The sequence below is a fragment of the Apodemus sylvaticus genome, chromosome 5 (assembly GCF_947179515.1).
Source record: "Apodemus sylvaticus chromosome 5, mApoSyl1.1, whole genome shotgun sequence".
Lineage (NCBI taxonomy): Eukaryota > Metazoa > Chordata > Mammalia > Rodentia > Muridae > Apodemus > Apodemus sylvaticus.
Window position 1 is genome coordinate 67,521,153 of NC_067476.1, and position 25,366 is coordinate 67,546,518.

General features: G+C 34.0%; 1 protein-coding gene across 1 annotated transcript; it reads right to left on the reverse strand.

The window, feature by feature from the left end:
- Positions 1-15,446: 15,446 nt before the first annotated feature.
- On the reverse strand, positions 15,447-23,405 carry LOC127684800 (olfactory receptor 141-like). Its single transcript, XM_052181631.1, has 2 exons — positions 22,490-23,405; positions 15,447-15,514 (listed from the first exon to the last, which is right to left on the reverse strand). The coding sequence occupies exons 1-2, from the start codon at positions 23,403-23,405 to the stop codon at positions 15,447-15,449; spliced, it is 984 nt and encodes a 327-aa protein (XP_052037591.1).
- Between the last annotated feature and the right edge of the window lie 1,961 nt (positions 23,406-25,366).

The window sequence follows — 25,366 nt, forward strand, 5'->3', positions numbered from 1 at the left end:
AGTCAATTACCCTAAATGATGAGAAATCAAAGGTAATGCCTATGCTGCACGATAATAGAGATGTTTGTGCACATGTTTGTCACTGTACTTTCATAATTACAGTATATAAATATACATAATGAGATTTCCAAATAGAAGTATAGACCAGAATTTGGTTTTGATGTTAAAAGCGTTATTATGTACTACGAAACAAACAAACAAAAACTAGTACTAATCTACATAATATTTTATGAGTTTATCTGCATGAAATGTTATACATGTGGTAATATCATTACCATATTTTAATCTAGACGATAGAAAAGAATCAGTTAATTTATGAATTTGTTTGAACACAGAACAAACTCATATTGAGTCTGTGATCTTGCAAAAATTGTGAGACACTAAAGGGTCTTAGGCACACTCTTAGTTCAGAAAATTTTAAAAAAATGTCATGCATTTACTCAAAGATAGAAAACAACTTCAATATGTTTTCCAGCTCTTTACAACATCAATTAAATCTAAGTACATTCTATTAAAAGTTAGTAGACTACATTAGGACAAATAAATATTTAAAACATGTTATTATCTTCTTTCATATTTTATCTAAAATGATGTTATTGAAATACAATTCATCACTAACATCATATCCTTCCATATTAGCTCTATGCTTGCCACAGTCCTGTTATTTCTGTACATGCCAATTATATGGGCATATATATTCAAATACAATCTTTATTTTATTTGCTTCAACTTCCACAATTTTAAAAATACTTACTCACAATGTCAAAGTTGACAAAAGAAAAACAGGAAAAATATTTCCAATATGTGTCTGAAATCATTCAACTTCCAAATTTTCTTACAATTATAATAGAAAACTTACTTAAAGATCTCAACACATCAGCCCTCGATCTTTCGTTTTCCTTAATATTGTTTTTCATCCTTTTGTATACTCATTTATTAAAAGATCAGAAGGAAATTAAATAATCCCTTACTCAGGTCTTTGTCAAAATCAATTTTTAAAAGAAAATTATGGTTTGAATTTAATCCATGAATGAGTATAAATATCATGACAGCAGTTTATGCTTTTGTCTCTAGTTTATGATTGAGGGACTAATCATGTAAAGTCATGAGCATCACGTAACATGGTCATTCTCAGGAGGCAATTTCTAAGCCAAATTTATTGGCAAGCTTTCAAGGACTGAGGTCAAAAACTAATTCATCAAAGGTTTTGCTTATTCTTGAGAGCCTTATAAAGAAGAACATAATAACTGTGTTTTTTCCTGATGTACTACATTTATTAATAATCTTATTAATTTAATAAATTTATAAACTGTAATATTTATAATTCAATCTCCTTACATTAGGAAATTTTTAATCAGTATGGATAGAAGGGAAATTTATTCTTTAATTTAAACTGCTTAATTTATTAATGAGATCATGATTTAATAATAGAAATATTTTGAGAGAAAAGTTAAATAAAAGAAATGATTTTGCTAGAGTAAAAATATATTGATTTAAAACAATAAAATATGTGATCTTATTACTGGTAAATGTAGTTATCACCTCTCTCTTATCAAAGAATTTCATTTTGCAGCAGAAAGATACCATTACAGGAAGTTATGACCTATTAAACTGTACTGTTCAGGACTGAAAAATTTACAAAACAATTCCAGCAGCTAAGGTTCATGGATTATTTCAAAAGAGAGGATACAAATATTAGAAAGGCCAGAGGAATAGAGGATTTGTTATAAAAAGGTTACATATCAGAAGCTAAATTTATGAAGTTTCTTCAAAAGGTCTGATTAAGCATGAGCTGTACTAAATGTTAACATTGGACATCCCATCTTGGATAGGGAAAGCCACACTACGCCTTATCATGTAGCCTAATAACCGGAAATGATTAAATATATACACTCGACCAGCCATGTTCTTTGTTGCCATATTGACAATACCTTGACAATTAAAAAAACAAACAAACAAAGCAAAAACCTGAGTATTCTTCAACTGATGAGTGGACAATGAAAATGTGATACATGTTCATGATGGAATACCATTCAATGTCTAGAAAATAAAATCACAAATATTCCAAGAAAAATAATGGAACTAGCAAAGATCATGTTAAGTGATATAACTCAGAAATTTACATTTAGAAAAATATATGCCTCATGCTCACATTCTTTCTCATCTGAGCCTCCTAGTTGCAAATCATCAGAAGTTAGTACATATCCATGATCAACTTGAACAATCTGGAAAAGAAAAAAAAGGGGGGAGAGCATTGAGATTCTAGAGGAATAGGGAGCAATGGAGAGGGAAATAGCAATGTATGAAGTGATCTGTTGGAAGCAACAAGCTCCAACTGGGAAAGGGTATAAACTTGGTAGGAATCAAAAATTGGACAAGGACAAGGAAATGTGTTTCAAGCAGGAATCTGACATTAGGCTATGACAGGGATGTAAGTTCAGGCAAAAATCTAATTTTAGGCTATAATAGGGAAGGAAGTCAAGACAGGAATTTTAATCTTAGGGTAGAACAAAGGAAGTAGGCTTCAGGCAAGATTTTGGGCTTGGACAAGGAAGTAGGCTCAAGTATTTTGGTCATTCTGACACTCCCTTGGAAACAAATGTAATCACAGGACTTTGGATATTTCCTTGACTTTGTGTGTATTGTCTTGCTTGTTGCTAATTGTACTACTACTTCCCTTAATGCTTGCATGTAATTTAAATGGTATAAAAGTGGATAAGAAAAAACTAAAGCTTCCTCAGTCTCACAATTGACTGGAGTCAAGCTAAAAAAGAAAGAGAGAGAGAGAGAGAGAGAGAGAGAGAGAGAGAGAGAGAGAGAGAGAGAGAGAGAGAGAGACGAGACAGAGACACACAGAGAGAGAGAGAGACAGAGACAGAGACAGAGAGAGAGAGAGAAAGAAAGAAAGAAAGAAAGAAAGAAAGAAAGAAAGAAAGAAAGAAAGAAAGAAAGAAAGAAAGAAAGAAAGAAAAGAGGAAGGATGTCTGATAATGTCATAAGAAATTGGGGTGGATGAGTGGGGAAGAGGGGATGAGATAGAGTATTTTCAGGAGTAATGAGGAATGGGGATAGCATTTGAAAGGTAAATAAAACAAATATCTAATTAAAAAAAAGAAAGTAAATAAATATTTAGAAGTATAATAAAAAGACATAATACTTCTAAATATTTACCTAGAAATACTTATAACACACGTAAATTTGTGTGTAAATAAGCATACATTTAAAAAGACAGTTTCTTACCTGGTTGAAAGTGCTTCTCCCAACAATCAATGACCGTCTAACAAAAACCACATCAAACACAAGATGGACTCATTTTACTTGTTAATCAGGGTTGTCTGAGAGACACACTCAGAACATTAAAGGCTATTATTTTTTTTTTTTTAAAGAGAAGAAAAATTTTATTCGATATAATTTATTTACATTTCAAATGATTTCCCCTTTTCTAGCCCCCCCCACTCCCCGAAAGTCCCGTAAGCCCCCTTCTCTTCCCCTGTCCTCCCTCCCACCCCTTCCCAGTTCCCCGTTCTGGTTTTGCCAAATACTGTTTCACTGAGTCTTTCCAGAACCAGGGACCACTCCTGCTTTCTTCTTGTATCTCATTTGATGTGTGGATTATGTTTTGGGTATTCCAGTTTTCTAGGTTAATAACCACTTATTAGTGAGTGCATACCATGATTCACCTTTTGAGTCTGGGTTACCTCACTTAGTATGATGTTCTCTAGCTCCATCCATTTGCCTAAGAATTTCATGAATTCATTGTTTCTAATGGCTGAATAGTACTCCATTGTGTAGATATACCACATTTTTTGTATCCACTCTTCTGTTGAGGGATACCTGGGTTCTTAAAGGCTATTATTATTTTCCCTAATTTCCCTGAAAAGTCAAAGTTACTATTTTCTGAGATATCATGGACTTCAGATCCAGGTCCAAGAGGATCATGAGACAAAACTGACAAAATGGTTCATCCCTAGGTACTAGATTTCAGTGTACCAGAAGGTGCTATACAACTTTTAATGAAAGACACCAACCTACAGTGCTATACATCTGTGGTATCTCTGAACCACAGGAAGAAACAGAATGGAAAATAAGAGCAGCAATACAGCAACAACAAAAACATCAACACACCTAATGGTGCATTAGTGGCACATAATATCATGGAGGTAACCAACAGCTCTCACGTTGTATTTTAGATTTATGCAGTAATAAAAAATCTATGCCTAGTCCTGGACACCTAAACTGCTACTAAAATCTAGTGAAGTCATGGATTTTGGAAAAGAACCTACAACTCTAACTTTAATAAACCAGTATAATTTGTAGTTACATCCTTAACTAGTCTTGGTATAGCACAGATCGTCAACAATCATCATGGAGATTTCTCTTTGAAACTGACACAGATAACTTTAGAAAAATACACACAATCAAAATCCTCCCATTACTAAACTTTAAAGGTTATTGAGGATGATGTGGCAGACAAATTGGAAGAGCCAGAGGAGCTCACTAATATTAGCTCACTATGTATTATTAGATACATCCATGAAATTTCATCCTCATGAGCTGAAAAGGTACACCAACAATTGATGTGCTAAAATAGAGGACTCCTAAGAGACCTCATCCCTACTCAAAATCTAGAGGCAACTAAGGAATTTGAAAAATGAGGGAAATATATTTTTCATGGACTATAATTGTCATGGGGTACTTTCTATGTTAATAGAAATTATGGGATTCCCTGTCTCAGATCTTCCATTTATTCTGCCTGTCTGCAATTGTCCCTTTGTCTGACTTTGTCTGAGAAGTCATCTTGTACAGAGCTCTCTGCAAAGCTTCATAACCTAGCCACACATGTCTCACTTTGGTTTTCTATCTGCATGATAATTAAGTACTGTACTATAACCAAACAGCTGTTTCTGCTTGCTTGATGCCATGACATATTGACCTTTTCTACCATACTTATAAATACTTATTCCCTGAAACAAGAAAAGAGACTTGCCCTGCTACAGGAGTCTCCAGAGGTCATTCCATTCATACTCACAGCTAACCTAACCCTGATCTCTACCTCTACCACCTTTTTCTTCTCAGTCTGTTAGGCAACAGCTTCAGGGGAAACAGTAGGGAGGCACAGGTAATAACGGTTGTTTTCCAATACCAAATAGTCAGCCCTGAAAACATATATTCATATACCATTATACAGATTGAGTTTGTTTTATACACACACACACACACACGCGCACACACACACACACACACACACACACACACACACACACACACATATATATATATGCACACAAACACAGACAAGCATATATGTATTAACAACAATTAATAGAAAAGAGATAATGAATTAAAAAAAAGAGCAAGAAGATATATAAGGAAAAGCCTTCATTGGGGAAAGTGAAAAGGAAAATTAAATAATTCTATTATAATATCAAAAAGAAAAAGTTATTCACAGAAAAAAATCACATTTTCAAAACCAACCTTTTAAAGGACTAGTTTAAATATAAGCCAATAAAAGTGAAGGAATTGTTAACTTTTACTATTTTTGTGAATGTTTTGTGGTTGTCTTGCATTTCTTCCACTATTAGGTGGCTATCTTTGGTACCAGTTTGATACTCTTTAAATTTTCTTTGTATTCAAATTTTATGTATCTGTGACTATGGTAAAAATATCTTACTTTTATTATAATTGCTTTAATGGATGTTTTTACTATATGAAGTTACATTCTCAACTTGATAAACACATTTAATGCATACTGGGGATGGCTAATACTTCATTCTGCTTTGGTTTTTACTATGTCAGCATGGGACATTTCTGCAACTTGCTAATGCTTTATATATTTGAGAAACAATGACAAATAAAAGATAAACCTGAAATCAGCAAATATTTTAAAGTTAGTTGAGTGGTGAAAGCTAGATTATTATCTCAAAATCAGATTAAACTGTCTAAATATGAACTGTACAAGGACAACAATAGACATGCCTAAATGAACATGGGAAAGACCCCATTGGCCTAACTACTAGACAACTCAAGAATTTTGAGAGCAAGGGAAATATTCTTTCATAGGGTAGAACATACCAATTGCGTATCCAATATCAAATGGTTAACTCTAAAAATAATAAATAAAAGTATCATAACATAAGTTTAACTAGTTGTATATAGGAATATTTACATATATATGTATATATGCATGTACAAAAAATATACATATACAACATATACACATACACATATGTATACCTTACATATATATGCAGGAATGGTAGGGAAGAACAAATAATGAAATAAATAGTTAATGAATTTAAAATTGAGCAAGGAGAAATACGAGGGGAGAATATGTAGGGATGAATGGAAAGTATAAGTAAAGACATTATTTTATAATATCAGTGGTGGATGGAATAGGGTGTTTTTGGAGGGGAAAAGAAAGGGGGATAATATTTTAAATGTAAATTAAGAAAGTATCTAATAAAAAATTAGAAAATATATTAAAAAATGAAAAGAAGAAAATAAACTTAAACATAGTTTTATAAAAGGTACAATATTTAATTTAAGATCATTTACTCAAAATCAGTATAAGTAGATGAGAAAATAAGAATAAGACATTTTTATTAATCTTGATATATAAAAAATTGATTTTTCTATAGTTTCTTTAGCTAGAATGATTACATCAGAATCTTAGGATGTATTATGCTGGTATAGTTAATGGTGTTAATTTCACATGAATCATACACTTGAGAATCACACATTTGTTTAACTTTTCTGGGAACAATTCAATTTATGGGAAGAATTATGATCAGACAAGATAATTAGCTTATTTTAAAACAACAGTACAACCTTTCTATATCCCACCCCTAGATGAAAAGTTACAGGCTCCAAGATGTGGAGATACATATTCTCATGACTTAGCTAACTAATAAGATGTTCAGCATCCTTCGCCATTTAATAAATGCAAATCAAAACATCTGTGAGATTCAATATTTTACTACTCAATGACTAAGTTAAAAAAACAAATAGGAGAGCTAGTGAGGATGTGTAGCAAGTAGTAAATTCTGCCAATGTTGGTGGGAGTGTAAACATGTACAGCCACTTTGGAAACCAATTTACTATTTTCTCTTATAATTGGGAAACAATTCTATCTCAAGACAGAGGCATATCACTCCTGGGCATTTACCCAAAGGATGCTCCATCCTACAATGGAACACTTGCTCAAATATGTTAAACAGTTTTATTGATAATAGCTAGAAACTGAAAGTAACTCGATGCCCTTCAACCAAAGAATGGATTTTTTTAAATGGTAGATTTATACAATGGAAAGAACTAAAAAGAAATATCCTAATTTTGGTAACCAAGACCAAGAAAAACATACACGGTATATATTCACTTATAAGTGGATATTAGTTGTAAAGTAAAGGATAATGATGCTAAAATTCACAGACTCAGAGACAATAAGTAGCAAGGAAGAGTTTAGAGGCAAAACAATGATCTTCCTGTGAAAGAAAAATAAAATACATTTTGCTAGTGAAATGGGGGTTGGTGGGAATGGGAACAGGAGGATCACATGTATTGGCAGAGTAGTGGATACTGGGACAGACAACTGGGATGGGTAGGTATTAATGGAGTAAGGTAGAAACCTAGTAAAATGGAAACTCCATAGAATCTATAAGAGTTACATTACTGAAAACTCCTAGCAATCAAAAATGAAGTTTGAAACAACAAACATCTGTATCTAGGGAAGGCCTCAAGTGGAGGAATTGGTATATTAACCCAGCTACTGAAACTCTTACCTTATTTTACCATACCTGAAGGACATACTGGGGCTAGAGCATAGTAAATATGTCATGAAAAGAGAGACTTTTTTCAGCAAATGATAAGAGAAGATGCAGTGTCCCACTATCGAATATTAGTCAGAGTTCATGGAGAAGTGTGGAGAAACTGGAAGGATGATTGGAGGAGCCAGAGGTACCAAAAACATGGCTCACATAGTCAACTGACATGACTCAAGTGGGTTCACAGATATCAGGAAGTCTGTATGATTCTGTGCTAGGTACTCTGCATACAATTTATTATTGTATAATTCACTGTTCTTGGGGGATTAACAGAGGGAATAGGGGCTGTTTCAGACTCTTGTATGCTTTAGTTTTGAGACCCATTTCTTCCTATTGGACTGCCTCAACTTTAGTTGATGTCCCTAGAAAGCTTCTTTTTTCTGAAAGGAGGTAAGAGAAATGGATCTAGAGGAAAGGGAGCATGGTGTGAGAAGAAAGTAGAGGGAAGCGAAACTGTACTTGAGTTGAATCATATGAGAGAAAAATAAATAGAACAAACAAAAACACTGACCTTCTGCATGAATTTAACTCCAGTAGGCATTGGGATCATCTACTCATCTTGAGCATGGTGTAAGTGGTCAACATTTTCTTAGTACATCCTGATGTTGATCATACTTAAATTATTTCATGTTGACAAGCCACATATTATATTAGTAGTGTCAACAGAAATGTAAGTCTAGTTTAGGGATCTCAATTCATTGTGACTTTAAAAAACAATAAAACCCATAACTCAGCATATTTACACACTTACTTGTACTTTACTTTCACTGTCTGTCTCTGTGCCTTTGTCTGTCTCTATATGTCATCTCTATCATCTATCTATCTACCTATCTATCTATCTATCTATCTATCCATTTATCTTCATTTACTTGTCTACTTTGTTTTTCTTCTTCCTCCTCTCCTGAATTATGTTTACTATTAGGTTAAAATTTCTTTTTCTGTCACTCCTTAGGAAGCAGAAATTTTTCCTTTTCTTGTACTTAGTTTTCACTTCATTCATCATTATTTTACAGTGGTATGTACTTTATTATAACAATAGTAACTCTCTACTTTCCTGTCTCCTCTCATTCTTCAATGAGAGTGGGTATTCATGTTTCTATTTCTGAATAATAACTCCTGAAACTTTGGGTTTTTTTTCAGATTTAATATATAAGTAAAAACACATGGCACTTGCTTTTTTGGTCTTGTTAATTTCACTTAGTATAATGATCATGCAAAATTCTAAACAATTCACAGTATGTGTCCATTTAATTTCTGAATTATATCACACACTGTATATGAGACACATTTTCTTTATTCATACTCCTATTGATGGGTACCTAGGCTGATTCTTATCTTTGGTTATTGTGATGTGTTAAATGAATGTGCTTCTCTCTAAAGTATATTCTGCTCTTTCTTTAGATATATCCATATGTTTGTTGTAGGACTTTTCTAGTCTTTTGAGGGACCTATGTAGAATCTATTAATTTGGTTTCACTGCTGTACATTACAACCACACACACACACACACACACACACACACACACACACACACGCATTAATATTGGCCTTCATCCTTCCCTGCTTTCTGTGATGCTTCACTTCTTATTTCTCAATGTTCTCAGTAAATAACATAGAATCTCAAAATAGATTTTACTTGCATTTTGATCATGGAAAATGGTCTTAACATTTGTACATGCTCTAGATCAGTGGAAATTTTGATAAAACTTTGAGAATTGTCTATTGTATTCAAATTCTCATTTACTAAAAGTTGCTCATATATAACTACAGAAAGATAAGTTTTTGTCTCACATAAATCCATACAAAGTAGTAATATTCTTCCCTATCAAAACAAAGCCAGAACGAGGAATATTACTTTGTTATAATTAAATTCTATGCGCAGGATGGTCATAAAGAAATGATCTTTTCTCAATCACATGCCCATATGGAACAATCCCATGTTCCTGCTGATTCCCCTACTGATAACTCTTCCTGCACATGGTGAAGTCCATTAGGCCTAATTTCCTGACCCACCACTGATACATTCAGCAGTGTGGTCCAGACAGGAGATTCTTGTGACCAGTAATAATACTCAACTTCTTGGACTGCCCTAGACAGGCGAGCCAGTTTATAATAAAACTATGACTTTCAACACATTTGGTGATGGGATCCCTGTTTGCTTTGTGAAGAATAGTACAAATGTTGGGTGTGTTTCATTGTTTCCTCAAACTTGGAGGAGATATGTTTCACAAACCAAACTGTAACGCAAATCGTAGAGATACGTTTGCCTAAACATTAAGAGGGATTTTCCCCTGATCCTTATGAGCTATGACCTGTGGATCTGTACCCAAAGAGAATGTGGAACAGGCATTTAACTAAGCTATTAATTGGAGAGAATATTTTAACCAACCCTCAATGTGGTTTAATGTTTCCAGTAAAATGTGAATTATTGATTGGGCAGTGAATCAGTCAAACATCAGGCAAAAGGCTATGTCCATAGGCCTTTGGAAATCAGAAACAGGCCATTTCCAATGGCCTATCTTGAAGTTAGCTGTAGCTCTCTATAAAGTCACATTGGTGATAGACAAAATTGGACAGGATCTAGATTTCTAACAAGTGTTAGTGCATGTGTTAAGGCTCCCAATCTTTTATCAATTCATAATGTCAAAATTACTTTTGCCTTTTCTACAGTATTTAATGTAAGTTGCATCAACTGCACACTTTATAATCATGTTGGTGTGTTGAAAATTAGCATGTCTGTTATGGTGGTCTATCAACCATAGATATAGTGTGTTATTACCACTGAATATTACAGGACCTTGGTATTCTGAAAATAGCTTGCAGGTACTGGAGGAAGTGAGTCAAGCTTTAAGTAGAAGCAAGAGAGCAATGGGCTTGATTATTGCTGGTATAGCAGCTTTAATTACATTGATAGCTAGCATCACTGCCTTGGCAATTGCCTTGACACAAGAAGTTAAGACAGCTAATTTTGTTAATGATTTAGCAAAAAATGTTACTAATGTTCTGAGTATTCAAGATTATTTAGATAGGCATTTTGAGCAATGGTTTGATGTTCTTTATGATACCATTCAAATTATCAGAGAGAAGGTCCAGGGTTTAAAAGTAAGAAGTCATCTCAAGCTTCTTGGCTTTCTGAAAATAGCTTGCAGGTACTGGAGGAAGTGAGTCAGGCTTTAAGTAGAAGCAGGAAGGTAATGGGCTTGATTATTGCTGGTATAGTGGCTTTAATTACATTGATAGCTAGCATCACTGCCTCGGCAATTGCATTGACACAAGAAGTTAAGACAGCTAATTTTGTTAATGATTTAGCAAAAAAATGTTACTAATATTCTGAGTATTCAGGAAAATTTAGATAGGCATTTGGATAAATGGATTGATGCTCTATATGATACCATTCAAATTATCGGAGAGCAGGTCCAGGGTTTAAAAGTAAGAAGAGATCTCAAGTGCCATAAAACACAATTTGATTAGAATCAAGAGATAAAATGTTGGTTATTATGTCAGTATACTGTGTGATCATATTTCTACTCAGTTTGCTAAGGTATTAAAGGATAGTATCCATGGAAAATATAATATATAAGGATAGAATAATTAAATTGTTTTTATTTATTTATTATTCTGTATATTCTTTATTTACATTGCAAATGATTTTCCTTTTTTCTGGCTCACCACTCCCCAAAAGTCCTATAAGCCCTCTTCCCTCCACCTGTTCCCCCATCTACTCCTTCCCACTTTCCTGTTCTGGCATTCCCCTATACTGCTACACTGAGTCTTTCTAGAACCAGGGGCCACTCCTCCGTTCTTCTTGGACATCATTTAATATGTGGATTATGTCTTGGGTATTCAAAGTTTCTAGGCTAATATCCACTTATCAGTGAGTACATACCATGATTGATCTTTTGAGACTGGGTTACCTCACTTAGTATGATGTTCTTCAGCTCCATCCATTTGTCTAAGAATTTCATGAATTCATTGTTTTTAATGGCGGAATAGTACTTCATTATGAAAATATACTACATTTTTTTGTATCCATTCCTCCGTTGAAGGACACCTGGGTTCTTTCCAGCTTCCTGCTCCTACAAATAGGGCTGCTATGAACATAGTGGAGCATGTGTCCTTATTACATGCCGGGGAATCCTCTGGGTATATGCCCAGGGGTGGTATAGCAGGGTCCTCCAGAAATGTCATGCCCAAATTTCTGAGGAACAGCCAGACTGATTTCCAAAGTGGTTGTACCATCTTGCAATCCCACCAGCAGTAGAGGAGTATTCCTCTTTCGCGACATCCTCGCCAACACCTGCTGTCTCCTGAGTTTTTCACCTTAGCCATTCTGATTGGTGTGAGGTGAAATCTCAGGGATGTTTTGATTTGCATTTCCCTAATGATTAATGATGTTGAACATTTCTTAAGGTGCTTCTCAGCACTCCCATCAAGCAAAATCAGTAGCCTTTATATACTAAAAGGATAAGCTGACTGAGAAAGAAGTTATGGAAATGAAACCCTTCACAATAGCCACAAACAGCATAAAGTATCTTGGTGTGACTCTAACCAAACAAGTGAAAGACCGATATGACAAGAACTTCAGGTCTCTGAAGAAGGAAATTGAAGAAGAGCTCAGAAAATGGAAAAATCTTCCATGCTCGTGGATTGGCAGGATTAATATAGTTAAAATGACCATCTTGCCAAAGGCAATCTATAGATTCAATGCAATCCCCATCAAAATCCCAGTTCACTTCTTCATAGAACAATTCTCAAATTCATCTGGAATAACAAGAAACCCAGGATAGCTAAAACTATTCTCAACAGGAAAATAACTTCTGGGGGATCCAGTATCCCAGACCTCAAACTTTACTACAGAGCAATAGTGATAAAAACTGCATGGTATTGGTACAATGTCAGGCAAGCGGATCAATGGAATAGGTTTGAAGACCCAGAAATGAATCCACATACCTATGGTCACTTGATATTCAAAAAAGGACCTGAAAGCATCCAGTAGAAAAAAGATAGCCTTTTCAACAAATTGTGCTGGTTCAATTGGAGGTCAGCATGCAGAAGATTGTGAATCAATCCATTCTTATCTCCTTGTAATAAGCTCAACTCCAAATGGATCAAGGATCTCCACATAAAACCTGACACACTGAAACTAATAAAAAAGAAACTGGGGAAGACCCTTGAGGACATGGGCACAAGGGAAAAGTTCCTGAATAGAACACCAATAGCTTATGCTCTAAGATCAAGAATAGACAAATGGGACTTCATAAAACTCCAAAGTTTCTGTAAGGCAAAGGACACTGTCAAAAGAACAAAACGTCAACCAACAGATTGGGAAAGGATCTTCACCAACCCTAAATCCAACAGAGGGCTAATATCTAATATATACAAAAAACTCAAGAAGGTAGAACCAAGAGAACCAAATAACCCCGTTAAAAAGTGGGGTACAGAGCTAAACAAATAATTTTCAAATGAATAAATAAATTGAATAGCATGTATCAATTATTTTAAGTATAGCATAGATTTTCTTATATAATCATTATATAAATGTATAAATCATTTATTAGGGTTCCCCAATATAGGAGATGAAGTGTGATCAAGAGGAGATGAAAGGGTTTACAGTGAGAACAACAACAATGTCGGCCACCCAGATGCCCCAGGACTCCCAGGGATTAAACCATCAACCAAGGGGTACACATGGTTCCAGCCAACAATGTGGCAGAGGAATGTATTGTTTGGCATCAGTGGAGGGAGTGGTCCTTGGTCAGGTAAAGGTTCCATAAATGCCCCAACATGGGTAATCGAGGCGGGGGCATGTGGGAGAGGGTTGGCTGGATGGTTATATACTTGGAGGTAGGGGGTGGGAGGAGGGGATGGGTGTTTTTGGGGAGGGGGAAAAACTAGGAAACGTTTTAACATTTGAAATGCAAATGAAGATAATATTCAATAAAAAAATAGACAGCTCAACTAAGATTAAAAAATGCAGTTTTTTTTTTGATTAATGGAGTCATGTCATATTCCTTTATTAGAAAGGAAAAGAAAAATTAGGTACGTATGTAATTGTTCATCTTTTATGGTCTCATGTCCTCTATTTGTTAAAATTAATATTACCTGTTACTTAAGTCTTGATGTTTTTTAAATTTATTTATTTATTTATTTTTAATTTATTTACATTTCATTTGTTATCCCCTTACCCAGTTTCCCTCCTCTCCTGGAAACCTCCTATCCCATTTCTCCTCCCCCTACTTCTATGATGGTGTTCCTCCCACCACCCAAATATTCCCACCTCCCCACCCTTGATTTCCCTAGACTGGGGTATGTATCAATCCTTCATAGAACCAAGGACCATAGGACCTCTCCTCCCATTGATGTCAACAAAGCCATCCTCTGCTATATATGCAGCTGGAGCCATGTTTACTCCTTGCTTGGTGGCTTAAACCCTGGGAGCTGTGGGGGGGGGGGGTCTGGTTTGTCAATATTGCTGTTCTTCCTATGGTGTTGTAAACCTCTTCAGCTTCTTCAGTCCTTCTCTAACTGTTCCATTGGGGACCATGTACTCAGTGCAATGGTTGGCTGCAAGCATCCAACTGTATTTTTAAGGCTCTGCAAAGGTCTCTCAGGATACAGCTAAATCATTCTTCTTTCAAAGGAGGATTAATATTTCAAATCATCTTCCTCTGAACTCTATCTATTAAATGTGCAGTGGATCACCTTAGATGATACTAAGGTTGTTATGAGTTCTGTTGTGAATTTATATGTAGCAGTCTTTTATTTATTTGTTCACATTACATCCAGATCACAGAGCACCATCTACTATACCTGGATACCAACCTGCCCTTGTACTTCAAGTCATATCAGAACTAAGTATAATTTTTAGGGGACACACATAAAGACCAAACTGCACATCTGCTATGTTTGAACAAATAACACTATGAAAAATGGAGTACAAAATGTTACAATTTTTGGCTCCTTGTGCTTACATATACAGTATAAGTTTTCTAGCCATAGAAATACAGAGGACTGAAATAAAGTAAATTTATAAATTAAGTATGAGTGCACAGCTGCCTTCCTTCCTATGTGTGTTGTAAACAGATGTGTGTGATTATACACATCAATTAGGGCCACTCTTCACCAAAGAAGCTTCTTATTTTAGTGGGTGACAGTTAATGGAGAGATTCTAAACTATACAGTGGTGAGAGTGATAGTTGAATACCCAGTCCTACTTGAATATCACTCCATTCAAAGCACGGGTTAAGGTGTAGAAGATAGGCAGCTGTGGGATTTAGAAAAGTAATGTGAAACACATGTTGGGTTGTGTCATGGGTGTCACAGTCATGATCATACAATAGCTGTGGCAATGTGCAGAAGACCTGCAACCATACAAACACATATAGATTTAGGGAGGGTACATTAATAGGAAAGAAGGAACTAGCAGGGATTGTAGAAAGAGCAACAAAGTACAAGGGCAATGCTGGCAGAGGGGAATACAATTGTAGTCTCAGTACATTTTATATATTGTACATTTGCACATCAGGGAGGTGCATGCTGAAGCCATCTACTCTCTGTATTAACTATTGACCCATTTAGGACAGAGATTTCTCTAATAAAATATGAGAGCAGCACTAGTTCTATGTATTAAAATAAAAATTTAACAGGTGAGTAAAATAAGAAGTTATTTTCAAGTTGAATGTTGTAATGCAGTCACATATAAATATGCTATATTACAAACTATTGAGCTAGATTTACATGCATAGTATAATGATAAAATTTTATTCAAAAAATGAATTGATAGTAAACACCAGTAATAAAAATTAACTGAATATGAAGAGAGTGTATGGAATGAGGCATATTCAAAATTTAAAATAAACAAACTATAAAAAGTTAATTTTAAACATTTAATAAACTGTTATTATTAAGAATAAACATAAACCAGCAAGGATAACAACAATATAGATTGCAGACATCACAATTCCTGGAGAAAAAAATCATAATATTTCCTGGACTCTTGATATAATACTATGCCACTCTTTAAAAAAATGACATAAGAAAATATACATGTCTTCAATATTTGAATAAACTGGAGCTTTAAAGTTTATAAAAATAAGCATGCTTGAATATATATGATAATCAATATAGCTCTATAATAATAATTACTGTTCATTTTAGAAAAAATGATATATAAATATACAATTCAGATTTATATGATTATAAGTGATTAACAAAAATGTTAAATGCCTAGAGAGTGGGAGTAGATTTTCATTAATCCTCCTTTTAAAACTTTTTTATTTAGTGTACATTGGTATTTTCCTGCCTATATGACAATGTGACAGAGTCACAGTCAGATCAACTGAAACTTGAGCCACTGTTTTAGGCTGCCATATTATGTACCATGAATTGAACTTGGGTCCTTTGGTGGAGCAGACAGTGCTCTTAACCAGTGAGTCATATCTCCAGGCACTGAACTACATTTTAAAAGATGATGTTTAAATCAAAGAAATATACATTAAGCAAAACTTTTATGATATATGGATATAAGTAAAAAATAAAATGAATTTATTTCTTTATTTGAAAATATTAATGATGTGCAAAAAATATAAATTCATTGTTAATTTATTTTCTATAATGCACTGAAATCTCCATCAATAATTAATTCAGAAAGTTATTTTGAACATTTTACAAATGTAAATTAAGAGAAAGAAAGAGCAACGGAATGCAGAAAAAAAACACTACTTTTTTATCTCAAATGATCCAACTGTTATACATTTAGCAGGTACATACAGAGGTTATTGCTGCGTTCAGACTTCTGAATAACGTGTTTATAAGATATGAGCTCTAATGCAATATAAGATAAGAAGTAAAATTTTGTCCACACACTGAGAGTACACTCAACTCACAACTTGTAATGACAAAGATGATCAAATATTAGGATTTTAACTAATTGAAGAAAGTTGCAAATGAATATGGAGGGGAAACATTTACTTAGTGTTTTTGTACATTTTCAGATGTACAATAAAATTATTAATTGAGATAAAAATGGGCACAGATATCAGTAATTATGGCAGTGTTTCTTTCCTTTAATAACTTTAATTATTTTCCATATTGTCACCAATATTACAATGTATCATTTTTCTATCATTTAGTTTCTTCACTAATTTAAAACAAGTCCAAATTTCAGTACTATTGATTTTATTTCATTCAAGCTATTTAACTGTGATTTAATTAACTGAAAAAAATAAATATTTGTAAATATCCCACAAGCATATTATGCAAAGATTTTTAGTAATATATTTAAATTATAATCAGCAGAGATGTTCAGTTTCTTCAATATCATAACCATTTTGCTATGACATTCACATGGACTTAATTTTCACTTTGTGCAAATGATCAAACTGAGATTTAAATTTTACTCACTACAGATAGGACATATAGGGTTGCAGATAGCTACATAACAGTCTTTAGCCATTGATGAGACTATAAAATATTCAGCAGCTGCCAAAAGGACAAAGAAATATAATTGGGTGAAGCATCCCAAGAAGAAACTATATTTTATGGAGGCCAACAAGTTCTGTAAGGTTTTAGGAGTGATGACAGTTGAGTAAGTGAGGTCAGGGAATGACAAGTGGGTAAGGAAAAAATACATCAGAGTGTGAAGCTGGACATTAGGTGAATGATCAGTATCAGGCCTATGTTCCCCAACACAGTGAGCATGTATATCAGGAGAAAAAGCACAGAGAGTTCCACTTGGATCTCCTTGGAATCTGTCAGTCCCACAAGCATGAACTCAGGTTCATTTGTGTGATTCCAGGTATTCATAGTGAACAGTCCTAAAATGTGAAGTTAAATACAATATTTAGCCTGAATTTTAGAAAAGTATTTGTCTATATGTTTTTAAAGATCTTATTATTATTTTTCTATCTCTTAAACTTCATATTATTTTATAGTTTGCAGATATAAGAAATTTAAGGGATCAAATAGATCTATTTATAAAGCATCAGTTGACTATAATCTCATATACATTAGCACTCATAATGCTAGTGAAATTGGTAACATTCTGGATAAATACTTTAAGACTACAGAAAATATTAAACTATGTAAAGTACTGTTTTCTGTTTATTTTGTATTAGGCAAATAGCACAGACAGATCAAATAAGAAGAATTAATACAGTTGAGTTTATGAGTACATAGATTTTTGACCCCAGAGTCTATTTAAAATTCTGTTTTTAATTTTTTTATTAATTGAGCAAACCCAATAGAAATATTGGGCATATGGTGAAAAAACATTGAAAACAAACAAGTTATATCTAAATGCTTATTCTTTAATGAAGAGCATTATAATATAGAATCTAATAAGATATGTAATTATGAATTTTGACAAGCTGTTTTAATTTTCTTTTTTATTCTTTTATTTTATTCGATATATTTTTTATTTACATTTCAAATGATTTCCCCTTTTCTGGTCCCCCACTCCCCGAAAGTCATATAAGCTCCCTTCTGTCCCCCTGTTCTCCCATCCACCACTTCCCACTTCCCTGTTCTGGTTTTGCCCTATACTGCTACACTGAGTCTTTCCAGAACCAGGGGTCACTCCTCCATTCTTCTTATACCTCATTTGATGTGTGGATTAGGTTTTGGGTATTCCAATTTTCTAAGCTAATATCCACTTATTAGTGAGTGCATACCATGATTGATTTTTTGAGACTGGGTTACCTCACTTAGTATGATGTTCTCCAGCTCCATCCATTTGCCTAAGAATTTCATGAATTCATTGTTTCTAATGGCTGAATAGTATTCCATTGTGTATGTATATGACATTTTTTGCATCCATTCTTCCACTGAGGGATACCTGGGTTCTTTCCAGCTTTTGGCTATTATAAATAGGGCTGCTATGAACATAGTGGAGCATGTATCCTTATTACATGCTGGGGAATCCTCTGGGTATATTCCCAGGAGTGGTATAGTAGGATCCTCCAGAAGTGACATGCCCAGTTTTCTGAGGAACTGCCAGACTGATTTCCAGAGTGGTTGTACCATTTTGCAATGCCACCAGCAGTGGAGGAGTGTTCCTCTTTCTCCACAACCTCGCCAACTCCTGCTGTCTCCTGAATTCTTAATCTTAGCCATTCTGACTGGTGTAAGGTGAAATCTCAGGGTTGTTATGATTTGCATTTCCCTAATGACTAATGAAGTTGAACATTTTTTAAGATGCCTCTCAGCTACCTGAAGTTCTTCAGGTGAAAATTATTTGTTTAGCTCTGTACCCCATTTTTAATAGGGTTATTTGGTTTTTTGGGGTCTAATTTCTTGAGTTCTTTGTATATATTGGATATTAGCTCTCTAGCTGATGTAGGGTTGAAGAATTTTTCCCAATTTGTTGGTTGCCGATTTGTCCTTTTGATGGTGTCCTTTGCTTTACAGAAACTTGGTAACTTTATGAGGTCCCATTTGTCAATTCTTGATCTTAGAGCATACCCTATTGGTGTTTTGTTCAGGAACTTTCCCCCTGTACTGATGTCCTCAAGGGTCTTCCCCAGTTTCTTTTCTATTAGCTTCAGAGTGTCTGGCTTTATGTGGAGGTCCTTGATCCATTTGGAGTTGAGCTTAGTACAAAGAGACAAGGATGGATCAATTAGCATTATTCTGCATGCTGTCGTCCAGTTGAACCAGCACCATTTGTTGAAAAGGCTATCTTTTTTCCATTGGATGTTTTCAGCTCCTTTGTCGAGGATCAAGTGGCCATAGGTGTGTGGGTTCATTTCTGGATCTTCAATCCTGTTCCATTGATCCTCCTGCCTGTCACTGTACCAATACCATGCAGTTTTTAACACTATTGCTCTGTAGTATTGCTTGAGGTCAGGGATACTGATTCCCCCAGAATTTCTTTTGTTGTTGAGAATAGGTTTAGCTATCCTGGGTTTTTTGTTATTCTAGATGAATATGAGAATTGCTCTTTCTAGCTCTATGAAGAACTGAGTTGGGATTTTGATGGGTATTGTGCTGAATCTGCTTTTGGCAAAATGGCCATTTTAACTATATTAATCCTGCCGATCCATGAGCATGGGAGATTTTTCCATTTTTTGAGGTCTTGTTCCATTTCCTTCTTCAGAGTCTTGAAGTTCTTGTCATACAGATCTTTCACATGTTTAATAAGAGTTACCCCAAGGTACTTTATACTGTTTGTGGTTGTTGTGAAGGGTGACTTAATTTTCTGAAAATGCAAAATCTGTCTTCCAAAATTACAATAAAAAATTATGATGACTTATTTTATAACCTCATTCTATCAATTCCATTAACAAAAATTCTAAATTACTTGTAAAATTATCAAATTATACATGTACCCAGATATACTTTATTAGAATCTGTTTTCCTTCAACTTTTAAGAACACTTATTGTGAGCAAAATTAGTTATAAACAAACAAAGATTTAAGAATTTATGCCTAAAAATTTTCAACTGTAAATTTTTCTAAAAATAATATAGGAAATATACTCAAGGATATGAAAATGTCTGCATTATGAGATTTTTCCTTTATATACTAGTTACTGCATTTTTGTGAATTCATATTTTTACTTGGAAGATAAATTTAATCACTGAACAAATTTTATGCAGGTTTCAGTCAAATGACGTTTTGACTTCAAAGACTCCAGAAACTATTGTGGTTTAAGTAGCCCAGTTTAGGATCTGCCCCTTTCCTTATTATTCCAAGATTCCTTATATAAGGACATTGAGCATTAAACAATATGTTGTCATTTGCAGGAGCGAATTTTGAAGTGAGAGTACTTGGCACATTATCAGAAATAACGTTCAAGATTGAATTAAGCCAGGAAGAGAATGATTACTTTATTTTGGTCCACAAAATTCAATATATGTGAACATATTTATATATACTATATGTATTAAATTGACTCAGTTGCTAAATAATAAAGGGAAATAGAATAAGTAAGGTAAGGGAGATGTAAGGCTGGGGCCTTAAGGAGAACCTGTTGGAGCCTCTGAAGCTGCTTGGTAACAGGTTTGAGAAGCAATTTGTGGATGGAGCCAAACACTGCATTATATAAGGGTCAAGAAAGGATGGAAAAGGAAGAAACGCTATTGTTATATAATCCTTACAATTATTGTTTTTTTTTTCTTAAGGAACTGATAAAGGAGCCTTATTTTCTTCAAAATAAGACCAACATCACACAATAAAGCATGTTCATTCCTTAGAAGGTTAAGAACAACAGAAACATTTCTATTGATTAAAACATAGGTTGTGATTAAATTTCTAGAGACATATAATAAATATTTAACTGGAGGTTTTGGGTGTAATTTTGTAGCAAAAAAAAATTGTGATTGTCATCTGCAATACTCTAGGTATATTTTCTTGTGCTGAAAGGGATAAAGGTGTTAAAAAGAAAATGGAATCAAATACTGGAACTTTATGAACATTATACCTCCCACATATGTATGTATGTATATATATATAGGCTAGTCATATATAACCATTAAGTTGCATAGAATTACAAACTTGGAACTTAGAATATTTTTCAAAATAGAAAGAGAAAAGAGTTTGTTTCTAAAACAATGATCATATGAATATATATCATATACTTACAAATGTTTATATATACTCACATACAGCATTGTAGTGAAGTACCAGGACAGAGAAGTAGGAGGGAATTGATAGGAGAATGGGCAGAGGAATGAGGGCTTAGGGAACTTATGGGGAAGGGGGAACCGGGAAAGTGAAAATCATTTGGAATGTAAGCAAAAAAATATAGAAAATAAAAATTATAATAAAAAATAAACGTTGATAAACTTTAAAAAAAATAAGATTCAATTTTAAAACTAGGCATGTAATGGTTTAGAATATGTCTGAGTTTAGAGATACAGTCTTTAAAATGTAGTTACTTATAATTAAGTCTTTTGATGGCTAATAATTCAATATACCTGCTATACTTAGAAGGAAAAATGACCAAAAAGGCACATATTGAACTAAACTACAGTGAAGACAATAAGTAAATATAAACATCTGTAATCCACACAGATAATCCTAAGAGCAATTTATCAATGCATACTTTTTGGTTTTATATATCTAACATTATTCATAGAAAAAATAAGGTTTTCCATAAACCATTTTCTGTTTACTGTATTGCCATGATAGTCCTACCAAAATAATACAATCACTACAGCATATATGTAACTGACTGTGTCTTCAATATCTGTTAGCACAGATTTTATAGGAAACCAAGAGATGCCACATCTTAAGATATGTAAATAGCATGTCAAAATTTTAATGTAATCACTATTTAATTAAAAAGTAAACATATGATTCAAATAATGATAATTTAAAATAAAAATGAAAGGAATTTTATATTCTTCAAAATTCAAATAGTGAAGTTGCTGGAAATGCCTCAGTATGTGAAGTACTTGCTATGCATATGTAGGGATGTCAGTTTGAATCGCCAGAACACACACAAAGCCAAGGGTGACAAGGTGGGTCTGTGCTGATATGAGTGGGAGAATCAGGAGACTAAGTGAGCTAACCTTGTATAAGAAGTGACAAACCACATTGATTTTATGTTTGAAAGAATTAATGATTGGTAAGAAATAAAATATAAAATATATCAAACCATGTTTTAAAAACTTATGGTATAAAAAACACAGAAAAACATTTACTTTTATAATTTAGTTTAATATGAAATTTTCCTCAAGGCTCTTTTCATCGCGTCTTTTACATCTTTGTTCCTGAGACTGTAGATAATGGGGTTAAGCATGGGAACCCCAATGGTGTAAAATATAGACACTATCATGTCATGCTCCAGGGAATAGTTGGAACTAGGTCTTACATACATGAAGAGGCTTGTGCCATAACAAATGGACACGGCAGTGAGGTGAGAGCCACATGTAGAGAAGACTTTTCTCCTCCCTTCTCCTGATTTCTTCTTCAGAATTGACAACAAGATAAAAGCATAGGAAAACAGAATGATCAGGATTGTGACTAGCTCTATGAAACTCACAAAGAAAAAGAGCAAGAGCTCATTTATATAAGTATCAGAGCAAGAAATAGCAAGCAAAGGAGGTATATCACAGAATATGTGTTTGATTTCATTGGACTGACAGAAAGACAGGCTGAAAGTGGCCACTGTGTGGATAATTGCATGTAGAAGGCCACCAGCATAGGAAGCAATGATAAGTGGTACATAGACTCGAGGAGACATGCTGACGACATACAGAAGTGGGTTGTGAATGGCTACATATCGATCATATGCCATTGCTGCCAAAAGAAAGCATTCCGTGGTTCCAAATGTAACAGCAAAAAACATCTGTGTTGCACAACCATGAAATGAAATGATTTTGCTTTTAGACATAAAACCTACTAACATATTTGGGGTGATATCTGAAGAATAACAAGCATCTACAAAAGACAATGCACTGAGAAAACAGTACATTGGGTTGCGAAGTTGGGGATCTCCAACAACTAAAATAATTAGTCCTATATTTCCTATTACTGTAAAAAGGTAAATTACTAAGAAGAAGAAAAAGAGAATGCTCTGAAGTTCAATGTTGTCTGTGAGTCCCTTGAGAACAAATGAAGTAGCTTCTGTGGTATTCTTCATGTTGAAATCTCATGCAAGAATGGTGAAGATAGTCAGGATATGGTCCATAATACTATGACAACAACAGATAGTATGTAAGTAAATGAACATTTGATATACATCAATTAGTCGTCTAGGAAAATCAGCTATATGGTAGCACAATCATATGGCACTTAAATACAATGAAATAGAGATACTTATGTATAATATTTTGGAGATGGACACAGTACTTAAAATCTTATATTTGTCAAAAGAAGTTAACATCAAAATTATTCAGACTGTAATAAAACAGTACTGAATTAAATGGCAAATGAAGGGATCCATCTGAACAAGACAAAATGCTCTGCAAGAAAATAATTGTAAAGTTATCTCAATACCACATCTCCAAATATAGCCCAAAACATTTAAATCAAAGACAGTATCTATCACTAAAACAAAATCCATATGTAAACTATGGAATGGAAAGAGCCATTGAAATAAACATGACTAAATGTAACATTGACACTTTTGATAAAGATTTCAAAACAAAGATTAGAAACAACCTTCTTCAATAGGTGGTGACAGGAAAATGGAGATTATGGGTAGAAGAATGAAATTAGATATTAATCTCTCACTAATTCAAAACTATTTCTTAGTGTAACAGATATTATAATTTTAGAAATGATTTACTGAAAAAAGCTTGAGGAAAATACAGAAGAAACATATCAAGATACTGACAAGAACATTCTGAAAGAACTATTATAGAATATCATACCTTATATAATCCCTTAACCATATAATAAGAAACACAAAAGATTAAATACCACTTTCCAACAAATGAAATGACCATTAGAATGAAAAGTCTATATCCCATCAAAAATGATTTTGTTCAATATTTATCACACAAAAGATTTTAATATCTAAAAGTTATACAGAATTACCATGATGAAATTCCACTTAATCAAGCCTTCTATACAAGAATAAATAATTCTGAAACAGAAAAAATATAGAAAGAGGAATGATCAAAATGAAGTTGAAAAATAAACAACGTTCTTAGGAAATATGCAAAATGAAAGTGCATTGAGAATCATTCTCAGCATAATCAAATGGCTATGCATGAGAAAACAAACAGTAGCAAGTACAGGAAAAAGAGAAATACTCCAATGGTCTAGTGGGTATGAAAAGATATGGAACTACAATGGAAATTTTTGTGATTTTTCAGGAAAAATATTGAATGTGGATGGCTATATGATCAAAGTTATTCCACTCTTGAACATATATTTTAAATCCTGCTCATTCTACCACAGAGATAACTGCATATCAATGTTTTCTGCTGCATTATTCACGAAGGCTAAGAAATGGAGCCAGCTTTGATGTCCATCAGCATTTGAGGGGATGTAAGAAACATGGTACCAAAAAACAGAGTAAAAATATGTAGCCCAGGCTGGATTTGAACTTGTGATCCTCCTGCCTCTGCCTCCTTCAGCAAATCCTACCAACATGTGCCACCACAATGATTTCATGAAATTCACAGGCAAATGGGTGGGACTTGAAAATATCATAATGAGTGTGGTAACCCAGTCACAAAATAACACACGTGGCATGTACTCACTGATTAGTGGATATTAGCAAAAAGAAGATTGGAATGCCCAGGATACAACTCAGAGACCATATGAAACCCAAGAAGAAAGGAGTTCAAACCAAAGTGTGGAGGCTGCCGTATTACTGTATTACTGAGGAGGGGGATGAGCATAATCTCTGGGAAGTAGAGGGAGAGAAGGATCTGGGAGGGAGAGAGGAGGAGGAGGAAAAGAGGAACCAGTCCAGATATGGGAGGAGATAGGGAAAAGTATACAATATCAGGAATTTGAAAATAGGTGTGTAGCGGTAGGGAAGAGGGAACTAGGTGTTGCCACTAGAAAGTTCCAGAAGCCAGGCCAGGGACCCAAGAGGTTCCAGGACCCAACAAGGAGGACTTTAGCCTAAATACCCAACAAATAGGA